Here is a 21,008-nt window from a genome sequence, read left to right as displayed (position 1 = left end):
TACCCAATGCATTGTGGGGAGACCCCCCAGGCTCTCTGTCCCTTCTGAAGGAAACAGATAGATAAGCAATAATCAGGGGGCAGTGGTCACACCCTAAGGATGGAGCCAGTGCAAGAAAGGATTGGGGCAAGCTAGAAATCAAGGGACTGTCCTGGCTTAGCCAGGTCTCCAGAAGGTTCCCAGTAGGGGATGTCTCATGGGTTACTACCCCATCCTAAACCCTAGTCATCACACCACCTCAGCACCAGCCCTGGCACCCACCAGGCCTCACCTCCGAAGGTCTTCGGGTGGGGGCAGCCCTCGGCGTAGGTTCACCCACTGCTGAAGCTGGTTCATGGAGCTCTTGCGCTGAGCAATTTTGTCGGGATCGGTCCGTGGTGGAAAGCTCCGCCGGTGTCCCCCACTCTCCCCGTCCTGAGGTGGGAAAGCTGTGCTTCCTGGCCGGCTTGGGGAGTTGTACTGCCATCCGTTGGGCTGGGTAGGCTGCTCCCCACCCCCTGGAATCCTCGGGCCCTCGGGATAAGGACTGCCGGGCTCTGAGGCTGGCTCAGGTCCAGCGGGGTTGCCATTGGCTTTCACCAGAGGCTCTTTCTTGACTTCAGGCCTCTCAGGCCTTCGCTCTGCCTTCTCGCAGCCGCGGCCATCCCCCTCCCCTCGTGTCTTGGCCTCTGGCTCTGGCTTGGGGAGGCTGTTGGGAGGTGGCTGGTGATGGTGTTTGCTGGGTGGGATGTTCTCTGAGTCTGGCTTCTCATGGCTGCAGGATGCCAAGGAAGATGCTGTAAGTGACTCTGGCCCAGCATGGAGTTGGGGGTGGGGTGGGGTGGGTGGTAGATTGGGAAGGAGAAAAAAGAAGTGGAGAGGAGTAGGCAGGAAGTGGCAATGGAACCAGGGGGCAGCAACACCCATTCTGCTTCCTACACCTGAAGTTTTATCTTCCCTCAAGTTGGGCAATGATTACACAACGTAAAACAATTCTTGCCAAGGCAGACCATCCTTATCCTGCCCTCCAGGTCTTCTTCCCAGGTCACTTTCCACTCCCTTCTGCTGCCTGTGTTAAGCCCAGCCTTCAGTTATAGCTAAGACTAACCTCACCTAGTCTTGGTCATCTCTGTCCCCAAACTAGCCCTTCCGACTTGGCTGGCACTATATTGAGGTTGCATAGCAGTAACTGTCCTCCACAACAGAGGCTTGTCACAGGTCTGCTCTCTCCCCCTGGAAAGCTACTTAGTCCCCATGAGGCTTGGGCTCCTCACTGGCAGAATGGGTGTACATCCCACTTATCCTCGGAGGGCTGCTGTGAGATAAAACACGGCAGGAGAAGGGGTGAAAGTTGCTGTGTCCAAACTCCCAGGCGTGTAAATGTGCCAGTTTTCCTTCTCCAAAACACGATCCTTGCAGGACTTTCTATTAGAATATGGGCTCCACAAGGGCAGAAACATGGCAGACAATCCTAGCACCTGGTATACAATCTAACACATTTATATTTACAGTATATATTTGTGAAATGAATAAACGAGTTTCTGGAAGTATAAGAAGATGGGACCTTGCAACAATTTTCTCCCTATAGCTTCCCGAGTTTGACATAGTCTGGTGATCTTGTTAAAACACTACTGGATAAACATTTCTAAGATGTGTGACTAGACCTCAAGTCTGCACTATAAAGCTCCTGCTCTGGATCCCCATGAACACCTAACTCAAGGCTCCATGCCCAGTTAAAGGAGAGACAGGCGCTGAGACAGTGGGTGACGGTGGGTGCTGAGAGCGGCCATATGTTAAGTGTCTGCTTCATGTCAAGCGTTTTCCATACACTCTGTAGCCCTACAACAACCTTGTGTGGTAGAATTATAATTGCCAGTTTTGAGGAGAGGAAATTCAGGTTCTGAGAAGTTAAGGCACTTAAACTTAGGTCACATTGTAGTCAAGTAACCAAGCTGTCATTGAAACCTAAGTCCATCTTCCTCCAAAGATTGTACCTACATGTGCGGAGAACAACAGACAAATGACCCTCAATTTGACTTCTAGCCAGGCCCCAATGGAACATGATTTTTTTTTTTTTTTTTGCCTCCTCCAGCTCAGAGAGAAGTGGAACTGCTGGTTAGGGAAAGAGAGATTCCAGCTCTGCAGTCCCTTTGCCAGACCCCTGCTCGAATGCAAGGAGACAGTTCCCACACTATCCAGAGGCTCAAGCTAGCATGCTGGGCTCAGAAGTAGCATAGAGCTGGGCACTTCTAGAATGTTCCTCCTCCTCCTCTCCTTGCTCCCAATACGAGGTATCCTGCTGCTCACCTGTGACGCACAGGTTGGGGTACTGACTTCTGGGCTGGAGGGATCTGTACTCGGGCAGCCTCCCCCATGGCCTGGATCCAAGCCTCCTGCTCCTCGGGGCTCTCGGCACTGAAGAAGTACGTGCGGACACCAGCATGCTCGGCCTGTGGGGAGATGCAGTGCGTGGAACTGGCCCCAGCCTCATCTACCCAGCACACAGTCACCTGTAGGGAGAGGACACCAACACCCATAGGAGGGGCTGTCAGTCAGGCCATTCCTGGGCCTGCAGCTCCTCCCCAGATGAGCTCAGGAGCAAAGTGAGGGGGGTGACCCATGGCTACTCCATCGGCTCCAGGTGGGTCTCTGAATGGGTCTCTGAATGGCACCAGGCAAGCCCAGTAGCCAGGTAAACCTACCTGCCCCACCTGGAGTACGCAGGAGAGACAATTACCATACCCACCCCCCTACTTCCACATTCGGAGGTAATTGAAAGGAAATTACCCAAGGTCTGGGGGAGATGGCCCCTAAATACATGCTTGCTTCATCACTGAGAAGCCAGCCTTGTCCCTTTCTCACTGGAGACAGCCAAGCCCCTTTCCACAGGCATGCAAGGGAACGCACTGGCAGACAGACGGAGCACACTACCTAGTTGGCGGCCATGAGCAGGCAGGCGGGAACCCAGAAGAGAGCTCCTGTCCAGAAGAGGGGTCCTCACGCGGTCAGAAGGAGGAAAAGCAGAGAACAGGTCAACAGACACCAGAGGGAGAGACAGGGACAACAAGGCAGGAAACGGTAAGGAACAAGGGAGGGTGGAGTTCAGACTGTCCCCTTCCTTCTCTTCTGTGTCACCAGCACCCAGGGAAGGACAGCACCTACAGTGGTTGGCTCAGCCCACCAAGGGGTGGGGCATGGATAGTGTTCACTGTGGGAGTCTGGGCTGTGGTGGGCAGTGAATCAGGGACCCCTACACTAACCCTGCTCTATTCCTGGTCACTCCGCCACTTCAAACAAGTTTTGCTCTGGTCTTAATTGATATATCGGCTTATAGGGAGGGGCCTGCCTGGTGAAACTCAAGGATTTTTGGCCATAAAGAAAAGAGGCCACAGGACTAGGTTCTCTCTGAAAGCCCAGAATACTTTCCAGGTGAGAATGACAATCTCCCAAGAAAGCAGGTAGTCTGGTTTCCAGAGGGGATTAAGAGGCTCAGAGGTGAGCTTTATTCCAGCCTCTGGCCCCTCAGGTGCTAAACCTTGGCTTTCTGGCTGGGAAGGAGAGAGGAAATCTACACCCTTCCAAGGTTCCCTTGATTGCAGCTGGTTCTGCTCCACCCCTACGTTTTCCCAGCCCCACTTTCATCTGGGAGCCCTTCCTCTGGGTCCTGCTGCATGGTCCCAACCCTCCAGCAGAGGGCCCAGCCCATGGACAGAGCTAAGGATGGCGTGGGAGAGGGCTGGGGAGGGGCTGATGGACAGCAGCAGAGCTGTAAAGAGCCCACTGAGACTTGAAACTGCACAGAAGCAGAGAGCCTGGGGCTGGGGTGAGCCCTCTGGATGAAGAACACAGGGCTTCTGTAGAGGAGCGGCAGACACCAACAGGGCTGGTGGTGCATCTCGGGGAGTGTGGGAGTAAGCAGCAAATGAATTCGTCAATTCAGTGAGCATCCAGTGAGTGGCCTGTGTACACCGCTCGCTCAGGGCACCAGTCACAAGGAAGGCAAAGACATGCTTTTGCACTTGAGCTCACAGTCACGCTGGGGACAAAACATGCCATAGGGAACAAGGAGCAAACATAAGCCCAGGAACAAGTGCTCATGACAGGGGAAGGCAGGGGTCCTGGGAAAAGACAGGGCTATTGATGGGGAGCAGGGAAGGGCACTGGCCTGGAACTATAAATGGGGTGAGAGAATTGTGGGAGGTGTCCTGCAGGCGAAGGCCTCTGAGGAAGGGCCAGGGTGGGAAGAGGTTAAGGCATTCAGCCATAGCCTGGGCAGGAACAGTTCTTGGCTCCTCATTATTTGCCATCCCACTTGGTGGCCACAGCAGGATAAGCCTCCTGTCTGTCTCAGCTCTTCTCCCTTCCCTAGGGAAGGGCCACTGAATAGCCACAGTTAGAACCCTTTGTGGGCCACTGAGCACAGCCCTCAAGCCAGGCCTTAAAGAGGCAGTGCACGCCTTGAGGGTAAAAAGGAAAGGGAGGGAGGGAGGGATTGGTGGGCACTGGAGTGATCTCTGGGCTTTGCAGCTGGGTGTGTGTCACTCATCTCTGGGACATTTATCTGATGTCTGTTGCTGGCACAGCTCCAAGCTGGAATGTGTGTCTCTGACAGGTCTGGTGGGGAGGGCGAGACAGGCTGTTGATTGTGTGTGGGTGTGAATGTGTCTGTGTAGCAGGACTATTTATTGTTGGTTAAACAGCCTGTTCCTATTTCCCCAGCTAGAACCTGGCTGCCTAGAGTCAGAGTTTTATTAATTGTTGATTCTGTTCACACCTCTGGCAAATGAGACCCTGGGAGGCTAGAAACTAATTATGTGCCAAATAGGTCCCTCCTTGTTCCCAATGGCAGGACCAGTGTGTGCTGCCCACCTCTTTTCTGTCACCAGGTGACCTGAGTCTGCAGGACAAAACGGGCCCTAGGAGCTCAGATACTGACCTGGTGTGACCCACATACAGGACCTACCTCCTAACGCTATAACTTTGGGTTTTAAGGGTCTTGGACAGCAATTGTCAGCTGTCGAGAGAAAAACAGAATATGTATTATACTTCCACATTTGAAAAATGAAAAGGAGCCTATGGTTTTTGCATCACAAAACACAAAGAGGGCATGAGATTTTTATAGTTTTTAATGGGTCATGAATTTTTAAATGTGGAAAAACACTGACAGCAGGCGTGTCTTTGCTGCGTGGATCCCCCAGGGGTTCTGCAGGAGTGATACTGAGCAGAGCAGCAAGTCCCATTTTCCTGGACTCTTGTTCTCTCAATTGTTGTCTACAGGGCTGGGGGTGTAGCTCAGTGGTAGAGGCTGGTCTAGCATGCACAAGGTCCTGGGTTCCATCCCCAGTACCATACAAACAAACAAAAAAAAATTATTGTCTACAAGGTTTGCAGCTTGGGATTAGAACAAAATTCAACTCCTAATTTTCTCTAAAGACTGAAACTTAAGTTTGACTGAATTCAGGGGATTTGGTTCCCTGAGCCAAGGTAGGGAGGAAGGCTTTCCAGAAGAGATCCCAGAACCCCGCTGGCCACAGCTCTACTCTGCCAAGAGGGAGTTCCCAGGGGCGGGTTGTTAGAAAGAAGGTCCAAGGGCTCAGGGCATAATTTTCCTCCCCTTAAAAACTGTGCTACCATGGAGGCCCACCTCTCCTGGCCCACTGGGGCGATTACCCACTGGACCCGCAGGAGGAAGGGGTCCCAGCACAACCTCACTGAGCCTCCCAGTAACTCATATGAGTCCAGGGGCCATTGCCGTCCCTCCCCGCCCCCCAATCATCACTTGGGCTTCCTTAAGGAGATGCTTTCATCCTCTCCACACCCACATGCTCTAGAAGAGCAGGCTCACTGCCCACCTGGCCTTGGAGGGGAAGGCAACTGACCTTAAACGTGTGTTTCCGGCTGATATTGTCTGAAGGTTGCACAGCTGCAACCCGGAAGCTTAGGAGGGGAACACTGCCCAGGATGCTCTCCTCCTTCTCATCTGGCAGGGAAACAGAGGCACAAAGTACGGGACAATTTCAATGGAGACACATGCAGTAGGGGACAAGATGGAACACAGTGGGGTGTACTGGCCCTTCCACTCTCTGTCTCCTCTGGGAACTTTTTTTCCCTTTTATTTTCTTTGAGACAGGGTTTTTCTGTGTAGTCCAGGCTGGCCCCAAACTCACAATCTCCTGCCTCAGCCTCCCAAGTGCTGAGAAAACAGCCATGAACCATCGCAGCCAGCTTCAGAGCAACTCTTTCTAAGGTCCTCCCAGGCTCCCAGCAGCTTGCTTTGCCCTTTCCTGCTGCAGACTCCATTAAGGCCCCTGCTCTCCACAGGACAGCATGCTCCTGCATGGAGCCCTGGCCTCCCTTCCCAGGATCAGCCTAACAATTGGGCTATTACATAATTCATCATGGATCTGCAAAGGAGCCTGATGGATTAGCTAGTCGGAACTCCAGCTGTCAGCAGAAAGGGCGGGAACACTCTGTGGGGCAGGTGTGACAAGTATGAGACCATAGCAAGACCCTCCTCCTTTTCCCCAGGACTGCTTATTCATTTCCCCCCAGGGGTCAGATGAAAAATCCTCAGGGCTCAGATGAAATCTCTGTAGGGTTATAAACTCCCTCAGTGCTGCTTCTTGGGCTGACGGAGTGGCTCAAGTGGCAGAGCACCTGCCTAGGAAGTGTGAGGCTCTAAGTTCAAACCCCAGTACCATCAAAAAAAAAAAAAAAAAAAAAGTGCTGCTTCTCCTCTTAGCACACCTACAGGACACTTGGTCTGTGGTTGGGCTTCTCTGTCCAGCCCTCAGCATAGTGTGGGAGGACAAGGGTAAGCTGGAGGAGTAGAAAGGACTCAGGGCTGGACCGTCTTTGGGAAGACCAAGGCTGCCTGCCATCCTCCAGGGCAGCTGGGCCTTGCCTGGAACAGTGCAGGACAGTGTTTAGGTTTGTCCCATGTTGAAATTTGCTTCCCTTGTAATGGTGCTGTGGGGTGGTAATGTCTTTAAGAGGGATGAATGCCCTTCTAAGTGGGTTCCAGCCCTAGAGCAGGTCTTTTTTTTTTTGGCAGTACTGGGATTTGAACTCAGGGCCTCATTCTTGTTAGGCAGGCACTCTAACACTTGAGCTTTGGGTAGTTTTAAGATAGGGTCTCACAAACTATTTCCCTAGGCTGGTTTCAAATCTCAAGCCTCCAGATCTCTGCCTCCCCAGTGGCTAGGATTACAGGTATGAGTCACTTGGTGCCCAGCTAGAGCAAGTCGTATAAAACAAGGCTGCCCTCCTGTTTTGTTTCGTTTTGTTTCCATATGCATCTGCTTCTCCTTCTTTTCATCATGAGTTGAAACAGTAGGAGGCCCTCCCCAGAGGCTTAGCAGGTGGTTCTTGGACCTCCCAGCCTCCAGAATATTGAGCCAAAATAAACCTCTCTCCTTCAAGGCACACTGTACGCATGTATGGAATTATCACAAGGAAATCCTCTCATATCATATGTATGCTAAGTCAAAAATAAAAGTTTTCTTTTAAAAACTCCTTTATCAATTCCCCAGTCACAGAAAACTGACTAAGGTAGGGTTGGGGAGTGTACTGAGACTGCTCTGTGGATTGTGGGTCCTTCTTATCCCTCCTCTAGAGAGACCCTGGTTTTTCCCCCAGTCTGGTCCCACTCTGGCTCCAGGGCACCCCTACTTCCAGAGCTCAGCAACTGGGTCCTGGGCCTAGACAGATTCTTCTCCATCTTGGACTTTCCCCTGTGCCTGCCCCAGGAGCTGCAGTTCCTTCCGCTCAGGGACAGTGGAGTTCCAGGGCCAGAGGGTCAACAGGTAAATGTTTGCCTAAGTTAATAATTCACCAAGCTGCTTCAGAGGCCTGAAGAAATGGGCTTCACCACTCAGGCAAGAAGCGAAGCAAAAAGCCTCTCCCGCTTCTAGATCATTTTGCCTTCTCTCTCCTTACTCTCCACCCCCCACCAGCTTCCTTTCTCTGCAGCAGCCTGACATGACAGTGTCATGACAGTCATAGGTCCTTGCTTGTGCCCACTGTGCCCACAAGGCTTTCTCAAAGTTACTAGATCTTTGCCCTCTGTTTGGGAGGCAGGGGAGGCAAAGGGTGTGGGGGTTTGCAGAGAGAGTAGAAGCTAGGGAGAAGCATCCATTCAGTATTGACTGAACACCTACTGTGAGCTACAAGTTTTTGGTGCTATGGACTCAGGAGTGAACAAAACTGACAAAAAAAATCCTGGATTATGGACCAGACCACACCTTCCCGCCAGGCAGGAGGGAGAACAGTGCAGGTCTCCATTAACAAGTGACCTAACAGTAACCAGTTACCTCCTCTTCCTCATCCTTTTTCTCCCGCCACCCCAGGGCTTCACCATCCAAATGACTCCCTTGTTCTCCCACTATGTAACCCATAAGGACCCAGAACTCTGTCCCACACCTAGTAGGCACTCAATAAATACTGATGACTCAGAATTGAATGAGTGAATGAATGTGTGACTGAGAACCCCACTGGTGCCAGCAACTACAGTGGATAGACCTGCTCTCCCAATGGCCATCCAGAGAAGAGCCCAGTGACAAGGCAGGATGAGACAAAATGGCATCCTGGCTCCCGGGCCATGCCAACCCCCGGGGCAAGCTTACCTTTGTAGTAGAAGAGGCAGCGGTCCACAAGGACAAACCAGCGCTTGTTCCACTGCTTCACCCCGGAGCTGGCCTGCACGACATGTGGAGAGACAGATGTGGGAGGCTGTGAGCTGAGAGTGGGAGAGGAGGCAGACGCCACACTGGTTCCAAGGACATCCTGGCTCTAGTCGCAGCGCTGCCACTAATGTGTGGCAGCCACTCCCCCTTGAGATCTCAGATGCTGGGAACTGACATTAAATTTTTGCCTGTGACTTTCCAGTTCTGTCACTCAGAGGCTCTGTGCCTCCCCCAGGGAAGATAAGAGGGGCTAAAGATGAGCCAGAATAAGAGAGCTGAAGGGCAGACAAGGAAATGTCAAGGTCAGTCTGAGGACAGTTGGTGGATCCCTGGTCTTAAAGGAGACACCTACCCAACCTAGCAAGAGGACCTGCAGGGGAACCAGTGCCATGCTCTGAGAGGGCTGGTGAGCCAGAATATTTCAACATTACTGCATCTGCCCATCAGGAACCCTGCCTGGATTCCCAAATTTGACACTAATTATTCTGTGTGACTTTGGGCAGATATTCAACTTCTCTGAGCTTTATACCATTAGAACACTCATAAATAGAGTGCGTGGATTGCCATAAATACAGAGGACTCACATGCTACAAAGACAGTGGTGGTTACAGGGGCAGAATGGCAGGGCTGCCTCACCTGTTTGAAGAGCCAGCCTGCTTTGGTGACAGGTGCATTGGGATTCCGCTTCATGGAGTGTGAGCGCTTGCCAAAGGCGATGGCTTTGCGGGGTGTTCGAGTTGCCTAGGGAGGCAGAGACAGAAGCAAGCCTCACTTTCTTCTCCTTCTTTACGCTCTAGCTACAAGGGAGCTGGCCCTGATAGGAGCTGTGTGTCTCCAGTTGATCCCTGGAAACCCTCATACTAAGAGGGCATGAATCTTGGTTCGGGCATGGTCTTTCAATTCTTTGGCTCTTTTCTTCATCTCTAAAATGGGTCTCAAAATAATACTCCTATCTTATAGGTTCCCTTCCCTTCCCCTTTCCCTCTCCTCCCTCCCTCCCTGAGAAAGTACTCCCTTTCTCTCCTTACTCCCCGACCTCTTTCACAATGCTTTCTGGAATCCATTCAACTGTGAGTTAACTCCCCATTTCATGTGCTTTCTACATCCTGCTTACTGTCTCGTGCACAACACACCATAGAGCTCAGAGGGTGGACAGGTGCTCTTTGGTGCCATTTTGGATGCTGTCGTTCTTCCCCATTCTCGCAACAATCTACTTTCCTTGCAGCACTACTGCCTGATCTCCCATGGCGTAGTAACCCTTCTCATCACTTACCAGCTTTCTAACTCACTCCTTCAGAGTCTGAGGATTTTGGTATCAGTCATCCTCTTATTCTAAGTCTTACAGTCACTGAGAGGGATCTCTTTGCTCTTGAGGAGAACCCACCGGTGCCCTACCTTGATATCCCTGACGCTAAACCCTCACCTCTACTCCCGTGTGTCACTCCCCTAGCTGCACCTTGAGCCCCATCAGTACCCCAAGCCACCCTGCCACCCACATCTTCAATTATACTAGTCGCATTTTACAATCACAGCAGTCACCCTTTGGGCTTCCCCCTCCACTACTCAGCCACACCAGCTTTTCTACTTCAGTAAGGTCCCCAGCTCCTCAAACCTCTCCTATCCCACCAGCTTTTTCCCCTGGATCCATCAGCTACTCCCTGGTTTTAGTTATTTCTCTCCAAAGCCAGACTCAAAACCCCATCCACTGTCTTTTGGCTTCATCTTCTCTGAAAGTCAATATTCCAAATTAATCAAATTATCCACCCTCCCAGGGCTCATCGCCAGATTACAGTGCTGCTTGAGGAAAAAACAAAATCACACCGCACACAGATAAGGTCACAGCAGATCCACCCTCTCCAACTGAGCCCCAGACAGCAACTCCACTCCTCACCCCTACCATTCTCCCAAGTCGTCCATCCTGCTGTGCTCCGCCCTCCGTAGAGTGGACAAGGTTTCTCCGCAGAGGAAAATGAAGTTATTGGGTATGCACTTCCTCAATTTCACACCCTTTTACACAGAAGATTACTGCACTCGCCACTATCTTTGCCTCTTTCCTTCCAATGTCAAAAGAAGCAGCATCACCCTCTTCCCAAGGATGACACATCTGACCTTCTGTGACCTCTGAGACTTCGGCCTATTACCATCTCCTCTCAAATCTGTCTTCAGTGTGTCCTCCTCCCACCAGCTGCTTCTCCTCAGCCAGCACACGCCAGTCTTTAGGTGGAAAAGCATCTGTCTACCCTTCCCTCTTCCCCTTCTCCTCCCTCTCTCTCTTTCTCCCCCCACAAACACCCTGAAGTCCCCCTTCAGCCCTCATCCCCTGTCCACTGTAAGGCAAAACCCTCTCTCTTTTTCTCTTTAGGGTTAGCCCTGGAAAGAGCCAAGCCCACCTCCTTCTCTCAGGACTCTGAAACCGCCTCTGTTTCCTTTCTGAAATGGCTTTTGCAGTGCTATTGAATTAAAGCCACAGACAAGATTAGCTTCATCCTTCCTGAGGCTCTTCTTCCTACTGTTCCTTTGCAAACCCCCCCCCATCTCTGAGCATCCCTCTCAGTCTCCCCTTCTTCTACCCTAAGGGTTGGTGAACCTCAACCCAACTTTTTGAGATTTTGTTGCATACCACACCTGTGCAAGCTCAGCTACATCCATTTCTTTGGCTACATGGTGAAGATTCCTCAATCTAAGACCTCTCTCCTAGCTCCAGTCCGTTGTTGTAAATTGGTTGTCTGACCAGGATTAAATAAGGGAAAAGCCCAACTCACTCCTCTTACCCAAACCTATTATTCTATATACTCTTCATCTAGGCAAATGGTACTAAGACCCACCCAGCTCCCCACACCCCACATCAGAACTCTTCAGAACGCTTGTCATCTCATACTTCCTCTGCTGTTTTAGACAAGCATTGACACAGGGCTGATTAGTCTATCTTATATGTTTTTTGCTCCCCTAAGTTTCTCTTCTGATCATTCCCCTCATGCCTCCAAGCACTCAACAAACAAACCTCCTCTGTTTCAGCATCGTCTGGTGCCCAGCCCCCAACCTCATTTTCCGTCAGTCTGACTCTCATTCACAATAACCTCTTGTAGATTTTACGAAGAGCTAGAAGAGAATAGCTTGAAGGCTACCAACATAAAAAAAAAAAAAAAAAAGTGGTGCACACTCTGATCTCAGCATTTGGGAGGCTGAGGCAGGAGCATTGAGAATTCAAGGCCAGCCTGGGCTACCCAGAGGGACTCTCTCAAACAAAGAAAAAGATTAGGAGAAGGAAATGCTAATCACCCTGATTTGATCAGTGCACACTCTATGTAAGCATCGAAATATCACACTAAACCCCATTTGCACATACAAGTAATACATGATAATCGAAAATAAGAAACTCTTTTAAAAATACCTTTCTGGAACATTTCTAAAAGTTCACAAGTAGGGAAGAATATGGAAATCACCCCTTTATGTTGTTTTTCTCTAATAAGGTAAGGCACTGGAACTAAAATGCCCTCTGAGGCCCTCCCCAATCCCATTTCCTTTCTCTTCCCTAGAGGTAACCATGGACCCAACATTAGTCTTCCTGTTGGTGGTTATGAACTTGAACTACAGATACTTCTATACAGAGGCAGTGCCATGTTTCATGTCTGTATGTTTTATACCCGTGATATATTTCTCATACTATGCAACTTGCAGAATGGTGTTTTAGAGATGCACCATTATTAATACATACAGAGCTAGTTCATTTTCATTTTTGGAGAGTTTCCATTTTATGAAAATATCACCATCTATGCTATTTTCCTAGAATTGTAGTTTCTACTGTTGAGTGTTTCCACATGTTCTCTCCCATCCCCTCTTTAAACTTCTCGGGCTCGTCTTCTGACCTCATCACATCTCACACTCAGACTGCTCTTGTCAGAGTCTCCGAGTACACATGGTCTCTAAACCCAAAGGTCCAGCTGTGATCTTACTGGACCTCTTTGCCATAACTTTTCTGAATTACTTCTTCTGGCTGGGGCTCTCTTCCTTCTGCCTCCCTCTCTGATTTCCAGTCACTGTGTCCTTCATGAAAAGTTCTTCTGTTGTCCCCTCTACATCAGTGGTTCTCAATGAGAACAGGGCGATTTTGTCCCCAGGGGACATTTGACAATATCTGGAGACATTTTTAGTTGTCACAAATGGAGGGAAGGTCCTCTTGGCATCTAGTGGGGGCAGAAGCCAGGGATGCTGCTTGACATCCTGCAATACACAGGACAGTCCCATACCACCAAGAATGATCCATCCCCAAATGCTAACAAAGGCTAAGGTCAAGAACCCCAGATCTAGATATTGGTCTTCTGACAATGCTGGTCTCAGCCCTCTTCTTTTCCCAGTCTGCACTGTCTTCTTAGGCTACCTTACCTCAGGATGAGCTGGGCAGGCAAAGATTTCCTAGGAGTCCCTGAGATCCCACTAAGCATGCTCTGAAGACATTTCTTGCCCAATGGCTTATCTTGAGGGCTAGACTTACCCGGATGTTGGGCCGCTCTGGAGGGACCTCAGACACCATGTTGTGGTTGGATATGTCACTGTTGGTGGTAGCAGGGCGTTTCCCACCTGTTTTATTGGACATGTCCAAGGCCAATCTGATTTCAAGTTGACCAGAAGAAACAGACTAGTCAGAGCCAAGAAGCAATGGGAAGCACCATCCCTTTTCTCCACCCTGCCACCCTTTCATTGGGTGAGTCAGGATCCACCATGGTGAGAGTGGTAAACATTTAGCTCTCCTGATTTTGTCAGATTTTGCAGGATGGTGGTGGTCAAGGGTAAAAAGGCCAAACAGCAAGCAGAGGGCAAACTTACGTTTTCAAGTCAAATTTTTTGTTCTCCTCTGGAACCTGGCCAGTCACTGGGTGTTGAAATGTGTTCCGTCTTTCATTGTGGCTGCAGAGGAAAAAGAGGGCGGAGCTGTGGCACAGGTGCAGAAGACAGAGAGGTAAACCACAAGGACTGGTGACCACAGAAGGAACTGTGTCTGTCCCCTAGTGGGGTCAGTGGGGGCAAGAGGGTAGACTGGGCTGCAGAAGGAGAAGCTGCAGCCAGATGGAGTTGTGGCGGAGGCAAAGAAATGAAACCTGGCTCCCTTTCACTTGTCAGTTTTAACTACTTACAAGGGATCTCCAGGCTAGACAAACAACGTTTAGCTCATTCAGTGGTCAGCCTAGGAGTGGGTGGGAGGGTGGGGTGGAGTGTTTACACCACCAACTGAACCATCAAGTCAAGGTTTCCTGCATGGCAGGATCTTTCCCAGGGACAGCGTCTGCCAGTGCTCCACATGAGAAAAAACAAACAAACAAACAAACAAACAAACCACTTCGTTATTTGCTGAAAGAACTCTCTTGTGACCTTGGGCTCTTTCTCTCCTGCTTTGTGTTCCATCTCTTTCTTGAAATGAAATGGAAGATCCAGAAATGCCATTCTTGAACTTGGGCTGGCACTCAGGGTCTTCTGTCTAAGGGCTACTGGATGTCGCAAAGACCTCAGTTGCTGTCAAGCATCAAGGTCAGTGCTGGCTGAACAGTTGGATCTACTTAAGGGCTGTTGTGAATGGGGAGTCAGGGGAGGGGGGCAGGTGAGGACAGCCTGCCAGGAAGCAGGACCCAGGGACGGAATGTATGCGGGGCAGGTGGGGTGGGGGGGCCAGGCCTGTTGTGGCTCTCTGGAATGTCAGGCTAGTTCCCCAGTGGGTTCTCCAGGGACACGCAAGAGGAAGGCAGCAAAGAGTGTTGAGGGGGGGACAAGAGCAGGAGGTTTAAGCCACAAATTACAGCCATCAGCAGTGGCTCTGTAAGTGGGGACCACCTGGTAAGAGTGGACAGTCAAGTGTCCAGCCCGTGGTGGGCTAGATGAGTTTCAAGGTCCTTTTATCCCACCCCTGGAAAGCCCAGCACTAGCTTTGGTCAATGGTAAAATCAAGTAGGGGTACAGAGACTGCCAGGGTTGGGTCCTGGAGCATCCCCACTGAGAGCCAGTTCTCTTCCTGACCCACCACAGGCTGGCCAGGGCCAGAGGAAAGGGCACTTAGTTGGATGCATGAAAGAAGTAAAATAACCTTTGGGACACCCTCTTTCAATAAATAGCTCAGGACACATTCCAATACTTGGGCTGTCTGCTGAAGCTAAAGATAATATCAAAGGGTGCTATTCCTGCTTGCAAACCAGTGCTGTTCAGACCTAAATCAAAGACATGCAGGGGACACAGGCGAAGCAAGCAGTGGCCACAGCCTCCCACGAAAACCTGGGCTTTGCAGCTGGGTTTGCCAGCCAAGACCCAAAACCTGACCAACACACATCCACCAAGCCTGGGTTCTAACTCTAGCACCTCAGTGATCTAATCCCCACTTCCCAAACCATAGGCCCTCCTCCCTTCCAGGTCCCAAAGGATGCTCCTTTCAACTTAATCACAGGGCATCTTTGTAAGGAAGGGTACCTTGCCTCCAGTTACCCTTGTCCCTGGCTCTGCCCTCCTATAGGTCTGGTGACAACAGTCTGAAACAAAGAAGGTCCTTGAGGTACCAAGAAGTTCTCTATTCTTGCCAGGTATTGTGGGACACCCTCTCCCCACCCCTCTGAACTGAATGTTTCTGTTGGTAACTATTGGGAGCTTCCAGTGGGCAGGGGTACAGACAGACATGCACAAAGAAGCACCTAGTCTGCCGTCAGCTGCCAGCTGGAGTCTTCCAGGGCATGGCACATTTCTCCCTGCCCTAGAGCCTCCTACCCAGCAACCCCTACAAATGACGTCCTCTCTTCATCCCAGCACTACCAATTTCAAAATAGCTTCCCCTTTCCAGGCACTGCAATGCAGCAGCCACTGACCTAACTATGCTCTCCTTCCAGGTCATCTCCAGCAGACCCCTCACCACAAAGCCCCCAGATCCAAACAGGATGAGCGCCAACTCAGCCTGCTCTGACTTCACTGGGCTCACGGTCCGTGCAGGAAATCCCTACCTGACCCGTCGATCAGCCCGAAACTTCAACATCGTTTTGGCAGCTTGGTCCCCAGTTCGGCAGCCTCAGAGGACCCACCAGCCACCCTGCTGCTACCATCCCTCTGACAGAAGTAAGTCCTCCGGTCCACAACCCGTAATGCTGTGGCAAAGATGCAGGGCAAGTAGTGGCAGAGACTCTGGTGGCTGTCCCCTCTTCCTGATCCTGGCACTGGAGAATAGGGAGGGGACTGTCCCTGGGTGATGGGAGGGGTCGCCCAGGTGTCCTAGTGGCCTAGGAGGCTCCCTAGCATTCAGCCAGAATGCTACTGGCCAGAGGCCTGGAGGCAGAATAAGCAAGAGGGGACGACATCCTCCCAGTTCAGGTTCCCAAGGAGAAAATGCAGAAACGGGGAGACAGGCATGCACGGAGCAGGTGTACCGCTTCCAGGTAGTCCGACCTCACTGAGCTAAGGACACAGAGTAGCTGGGCGGGTGGAGGAGCGCAGGCTGCATTTCCATCTGCACGGCAGAAACTCATGCCAGCCCGACCTGCAGGGAGACACTGCTCCTGCCTCTCCAGCTCTCAACCCAGACACAGGCTCCTGAGCTGAAAACAAACTTGCTTCTCAGAAACCCTTCACAGCCTGTGGAAACAAGGGTTAAAGGAAGTTCCGGGCTCGTTCACGGTCATTGCTGCGGAGGCTGAGATGCTGAAATGCTGAAATGAATTGAAGTCTCCTTTCTCTTCCCTCAGTCTGCCAGCTTTCTTCCACACGGACAGGAGTATAAACTGTCTCTGCAATCAGCCTGGCACGTCCCCTCCGACCCAGCACCAGCCTGCTTGCCCTCTGTGTGTGCTGGTCCAGCTGGATGTGGTGGAACCCGAGCAGGGATGGACGGGGTGCTGGAGCCCCAGCTGGTGGCAAATATCAGGCTCTTTGCTCAGTTGAAATAGAAGGAACCCCCCCCCCAGGCTTGTGAGAAAGGAGGCAGCAAATAGGACTCAAGGGGGGTGGTCACTATGTTTATTGCTGCAAATCTTCCCAGATGCAAGATGGTAAACTCCAGCTGGTGACTGTCAGATCTGCTCAGGAGCAGAGCTCCATGTCTTAGGATCTTTGGACTGCAAGGCCTTCTGAAGGTCACCTCCTTCATTCCCCTGCCTTGCAGGCAAGCCTGCCCTGGTCTTCAGTAAGTGCCCTGGGGCTTTGTAAAGGGCTCCAGCAAAGGAGGCCCCAGGACCACTGTCATCTTACACTGCCAAGATGTTCTTTTCCACGTCAGATTTTAGCTCTTCTGGCTTTTCTTTTTATTCCACCTTGTCTTCACATCACAGATTCCTCTCTGACCAACCCGATTTTTTTTTTTTTTTTTTAGCAGCACCGGGCATTCTGTTGACATCATAGTCTGTTGCTATGGCAATTCTGTGATATCACAACAGACATGGAAAGGGAGGGGCTAATCTAATTATTGGATGGAAGACAGAACTTGGTCAGGGAACAATGCAATCAGTGAGCGGAAAAGCAAATGGACAACACTATTGTTTAACCCATGAAGAAACAAGCTGGCTGCGGCTACCTGGGGTCAACAGCTGCTGATATTTAAACAGCTAATCCTAAACCCAAAGGTTAATACATTTATCCATTTAGTGGGCCTTCTGCAAATGATTTATCCTGGTGACAGGAGGCCTCAATTTTCAGCTTGCATCTGTCCCTAATCTCATTACTGTAGATCATGGAGCAAGCCCTGCTGTGGTTATGGAGAGATGAGTCCTATCCTGATGGCTGCTTGAGGTCCTGCCTGTGCATAGTAGGTGCTCAAAAAATATTTGTTGACTGCATGAGTGACTGAATTAAAGAAATTCTCCATGCTCTGATTTAATTTTAGCCACCTGCATTTGAAGTTTGACATTCTATTACCAAGGGATTCCCTATCTTAGTTCTCTTTTAAAATTAATTACTTCCTCTCCATGAGACAGCTCTGTTTCACCCCCTCACCCAGTTCCCCGACTGGCTCCCCCCTGAATATATGGCTTGGCTTTGATCCATCTTCATTAGGAGGGGAAGAAAATTAAGCTCATCTGCACAAGAGGAGGAGGGAGTGGGAGCGCATCGGGAAAATGAGTTTTCTTCCTCTAGGAGGCAAAAATATCCTCTTTCTCTTCAAGCTGAGCTCAGGGGCCTCCCACAGCCTCTACTTATGTAGCAAGTTAAATTACTTCTCTCATGCCAGTGAAGACAGTACTAGCGAGTAGAGTGAAGATATGAAAGCCCCAGAGGTAAGTCAGTGCTCAGAATGCCTGGCTGGCCTTCTTTTCCTTCATCACTAAACTGCAGAGAATGATGGATTTTCATTTTAGGTTAGACATCAAGAAGGACTTTCCAGGTGTAAAAGTTAAAAAAGGAAACAAGGAAAGGTATTCAGTTTTCTTGCTCCTATTTCTTTTCTTTTCTTTTTTTTTAAAGGATGTCAAAAGCTTTCATTTCTCAAGGGCAAAGAGTTTTGAATACAGACCCAAGTGGACCTCTTAAATTCAACCCAAGAAAAGGGAGAATCTCAGGCAGCAAAGATTTTGAGGTGAAAGTAGGAGCATCAGTAAACTCTGGGGTCACCCAGTAAGTGGTCACTTATCCACTAAACCTAGGAGGGACCTCAATGGCACTGCCATCAGTGGAAAGTGAGCTGGGCAGGATTGGGTCTTCACTGTGAGATCCAGAACAAATCAGCAGTGTGACTTCACTTGACTGACACGTCGTTTTCATGTGCAGATGAGCCACCTTCTCATTCTATGAAATGATAGCTGCAAACTTTCAAAATGTGAAATGCTTTATGCATAACACATGATGGCTACGATCATTCTGCCTAAAAACAAACCAAGAACTATGCCAGGTGCAGGAGCTAGAAAACAAATGCAGCCTAAAGAAGGTTATAATGGGGTAAGGGCTGTGGGGGGCTGGGAGGATGGACAGACAGATGTTTCACAAGTACCAAGACCCATAAATTCCAGAGACAAGATAGATCTTCTCCACTTTCCAGACCTTTGTCTGTCTACGTCATTGGGGCATTTCTCTGGTTCAAGACATCCTCAGTGCCCATGAGGAGTGTTCCTGGCACTACATAGTTAACAACCACAAATGCAACCCAAGTCCTAACGACTCTTTGCAGGCATGCATATTTGCACACCACACGTGCACACATATGCACCCCTAGCTCCCAGGACAGACACCCGGGGCTCCCACTGTGATAAATATTGAAGAAGGAGAGAATTCACTTCACTCCGCTCCTTCTACCCTGTGGGGCCCCACTTGGTTATCTGCCCTGTACCAAGCTGCTTCATTTCCATAGCTCCGGAGAATCTGCTGACAGAGAATTAGCCCTGGCCCAGTGTCCCGTGCTGAGGACGCCCTGGCTTCAGGCATTGCAGCTCATTAGGTGGAGAGGACAGGGGTGAGGGAAGGGGAGCTGCTGGTGGCCCAGCCCTCCCCCACTTCTTTCTTTCTCCCAGCCAGCAGATTCCAGCCAAGACAGGCTGTCCACACTTGTGGAGTGTTCTGCAGCCCAGGAGGGGAAGCCGGGCGAGCTTGGCTCTAGCCCTCTGCCTTCCACTCTGGATCTCATCAATATTGTCAAGTTGTCTTATCCGTCCCAGTATTCTATCCCAATTAAAACCTAGCTCGGTTTACATTTCTGACCATCTCCATGTGCTGGATTCCTGAAGCTTCCTCAGCCATTCCTGGAGCAGTTTCCGAGCCAACAGCACCCCACCAAAGCCTCTCTGGCTTCCTACCTATGCTGTCACATAAGGAAGAGATGGCAGCACCTCTGGGTGTTTGCAGGTGGGAAGGAGGCCCTCTCTAAAACCCTGCCTCTTCTCCTTGTGCAACCTGCAGGTCAAAAATACCTGCTACACAGGTGTGAGGACCAGCTGCCAGAGACTCTCACCAAGTCCAGTATGTGTTCTTTCTCCTTGGCCCCTGCCCCACCCCGCCTTTGATGCTACAGCTCGGGAGAGGGTGTCCTCTCCCAAGCAAGTCTGGAGCATCCCAAAATGCTCAGTCTGGGTTGAGTGTCCAGGAGACAGGATCTGAGCTGCTCCTGTTCCTGCTTAGCTCTCCCCCTCCTCACAGCCCCCACCTCCAATTTGAAAGTGTCACATATATCTTCCTTGCCTTCTATGGTCGTTAAGGAAGGCCAGGGGAATTTCACCTGAGTTCATTCCTACCTCAGATAGAAAAGAGAGCTGGCAGGCTGGCACAGTGGCTCACATCCATAATCCTAGTTACTCAGAGGCAGAGATCTGGAGGATTATTGGTTTGAAGCCAGCCCATCAAAAAGTTTGCAAGAACTCATCACAAAGCAATAAAAGCTGAGTGTTGTGGCACACGCCCGTCACCCCAGCCAGTAGGGAAGTATAAGTAGGAGGACCACAGCCTATATAGAAAGATTGTCACTGAGGCTGGGTGGGTATAAAAATGAGTCCCTATTAGAAAAACAACTAAACTACTAAGGGCTTGGGGTACAGCTCAAATGGTAGAGCACCTGCCTAGCAAGAGTGAGGCTCTGAGAAGATAAATATTCTGCAGCTTGAATTATCTTATCTTTAAACTGATTGTTTTACTTTATGGAATTCCATTTGTCTTTTGAAAAACAGCGATAACCAAGGCAGACAGTCAGCATAGCCACACCAGTTACTCCACACTGAAACTCTTCCCTGTTGCCTGGTGGAAAGTGGCCCTGTCACATCTTTCCAGCGCTCCCACATGTCCTCTCTGGCCAGTGCCCTGGGTCTTGCCACCTCTTTAGGACCCAGAGATCAAGGGGTTAAGCCTGGATCCTGAGGCCTGCCAGAACTCCAGGCCAGTGTCCCTTCTGGCTGATAAATTATTGAACACCATTCCCGGGGACATCCTGATGGTAAACACCCAAACCCTGGCCTCCTGTTCAGTTGGTTAAGAACTGTGATACTAAGACGCAGAAGTTGTAGCAAGCAAAATCGGAATCATGGTCCCCCTATCCTGGGCTACCCTGCTGCTTGTACTGTGTACTCGTTTTCATCCTGCTTAGGGGACAAGGACAGAGAAGGAGCTGCCTACAGCCGCAGCTCTACACCTTCCTTCCCTTGATCTTCCCGAGGGGCTCAGCCAAAGAAAGGCCGAGAAAGCCAGGCTCCTGCCCAGTCCCCTCCCCTTGCAGGCTTCCAAGGTGCCTTCTCCACAATAGTCAGCACCAGGGAAAGGACCTGAGGGCAGGACAATAATTAATTATGCCTCCACTCCCAGCTCTGGGTTGAATCCTGAACCCCTGCCCTTCAGAAGCTGAGGTGGCCCAGCTGTCCGCTTCCTGGTCTATGAAGGTCACTGAAACCATCTCTTCATTCCTAACTCAGCAGATTT

At 50.5% G+C, this 21,008-nt stretch overlaps 1 protein-coding gene across 12 annotated transcripts in view; it reads right to left on the bottom strand.

Moving 5' to 3' along the window:
• The window catches only part of Plekha6 (pleckstrin homology domain containing A6), a 133,124-nt gene that overhangs the window by 30,645 nt on the left and 81,471 nt on the right, over positions 1-21,008 (bottom strand). For 10 of the 12 annotated variants that reach the window (XM_074048561.1, XM_074048563.1, XM_074048570.1 and 7 more), the window contains 7 exons: positions 13,488-13,568; positions 13,156-13,270; positions 9,300-9,404; positions 8,604-8,676; positions 5,859-5,959; positions 2,287-2,489; positions 272-754 (listed from right to left, as the gene is read on the bottom strand). In XM_074048561.1, the coding sequence (XP_073904662.1) occupies positions 272-754; positions 2,287-2,489; positions 5,859-5,959; positions 8,604-8,676; positions 9,300-9,404; positions 13,156-13,270; positions 13,488-13,568 (1,161 nt within the window). Of the gene's footprint in view, positions 1-271; positions 755-2,286; positions 2,490-5,858; positions 5,960-8,603; positions 8,677-9,299; positions 9,405-13,155; positions 13,271-13,487; positions 13,569-15,634; positions 20,986-21,008 lie in introns of those variants that run through there. The other 2 variants (XM_074048565.1, XM_074048573.1) reach the window with 2 other exon arrangements.

The sequence above is a fragment of the Castor canadensis genome, chromosome 11 (genome assembly GCF_047511655.1).
Source record: "Castor canadensis chromosome 11, mCasCan1.hap1v2, whole genome shotgun sequence".
Classification (NCBI taxonomy): domain Eukaryota; kingdom Metazoa; phylum Chordata; class Mammalia; order Rodentia; family Castoridae; genus Castor; species Castor canadensis.
The sequence above is the reverse complement of the archived record's forward strand: the minus strand, read 5'-3'. Positions and strand labels throughout refer to the sequence as shown.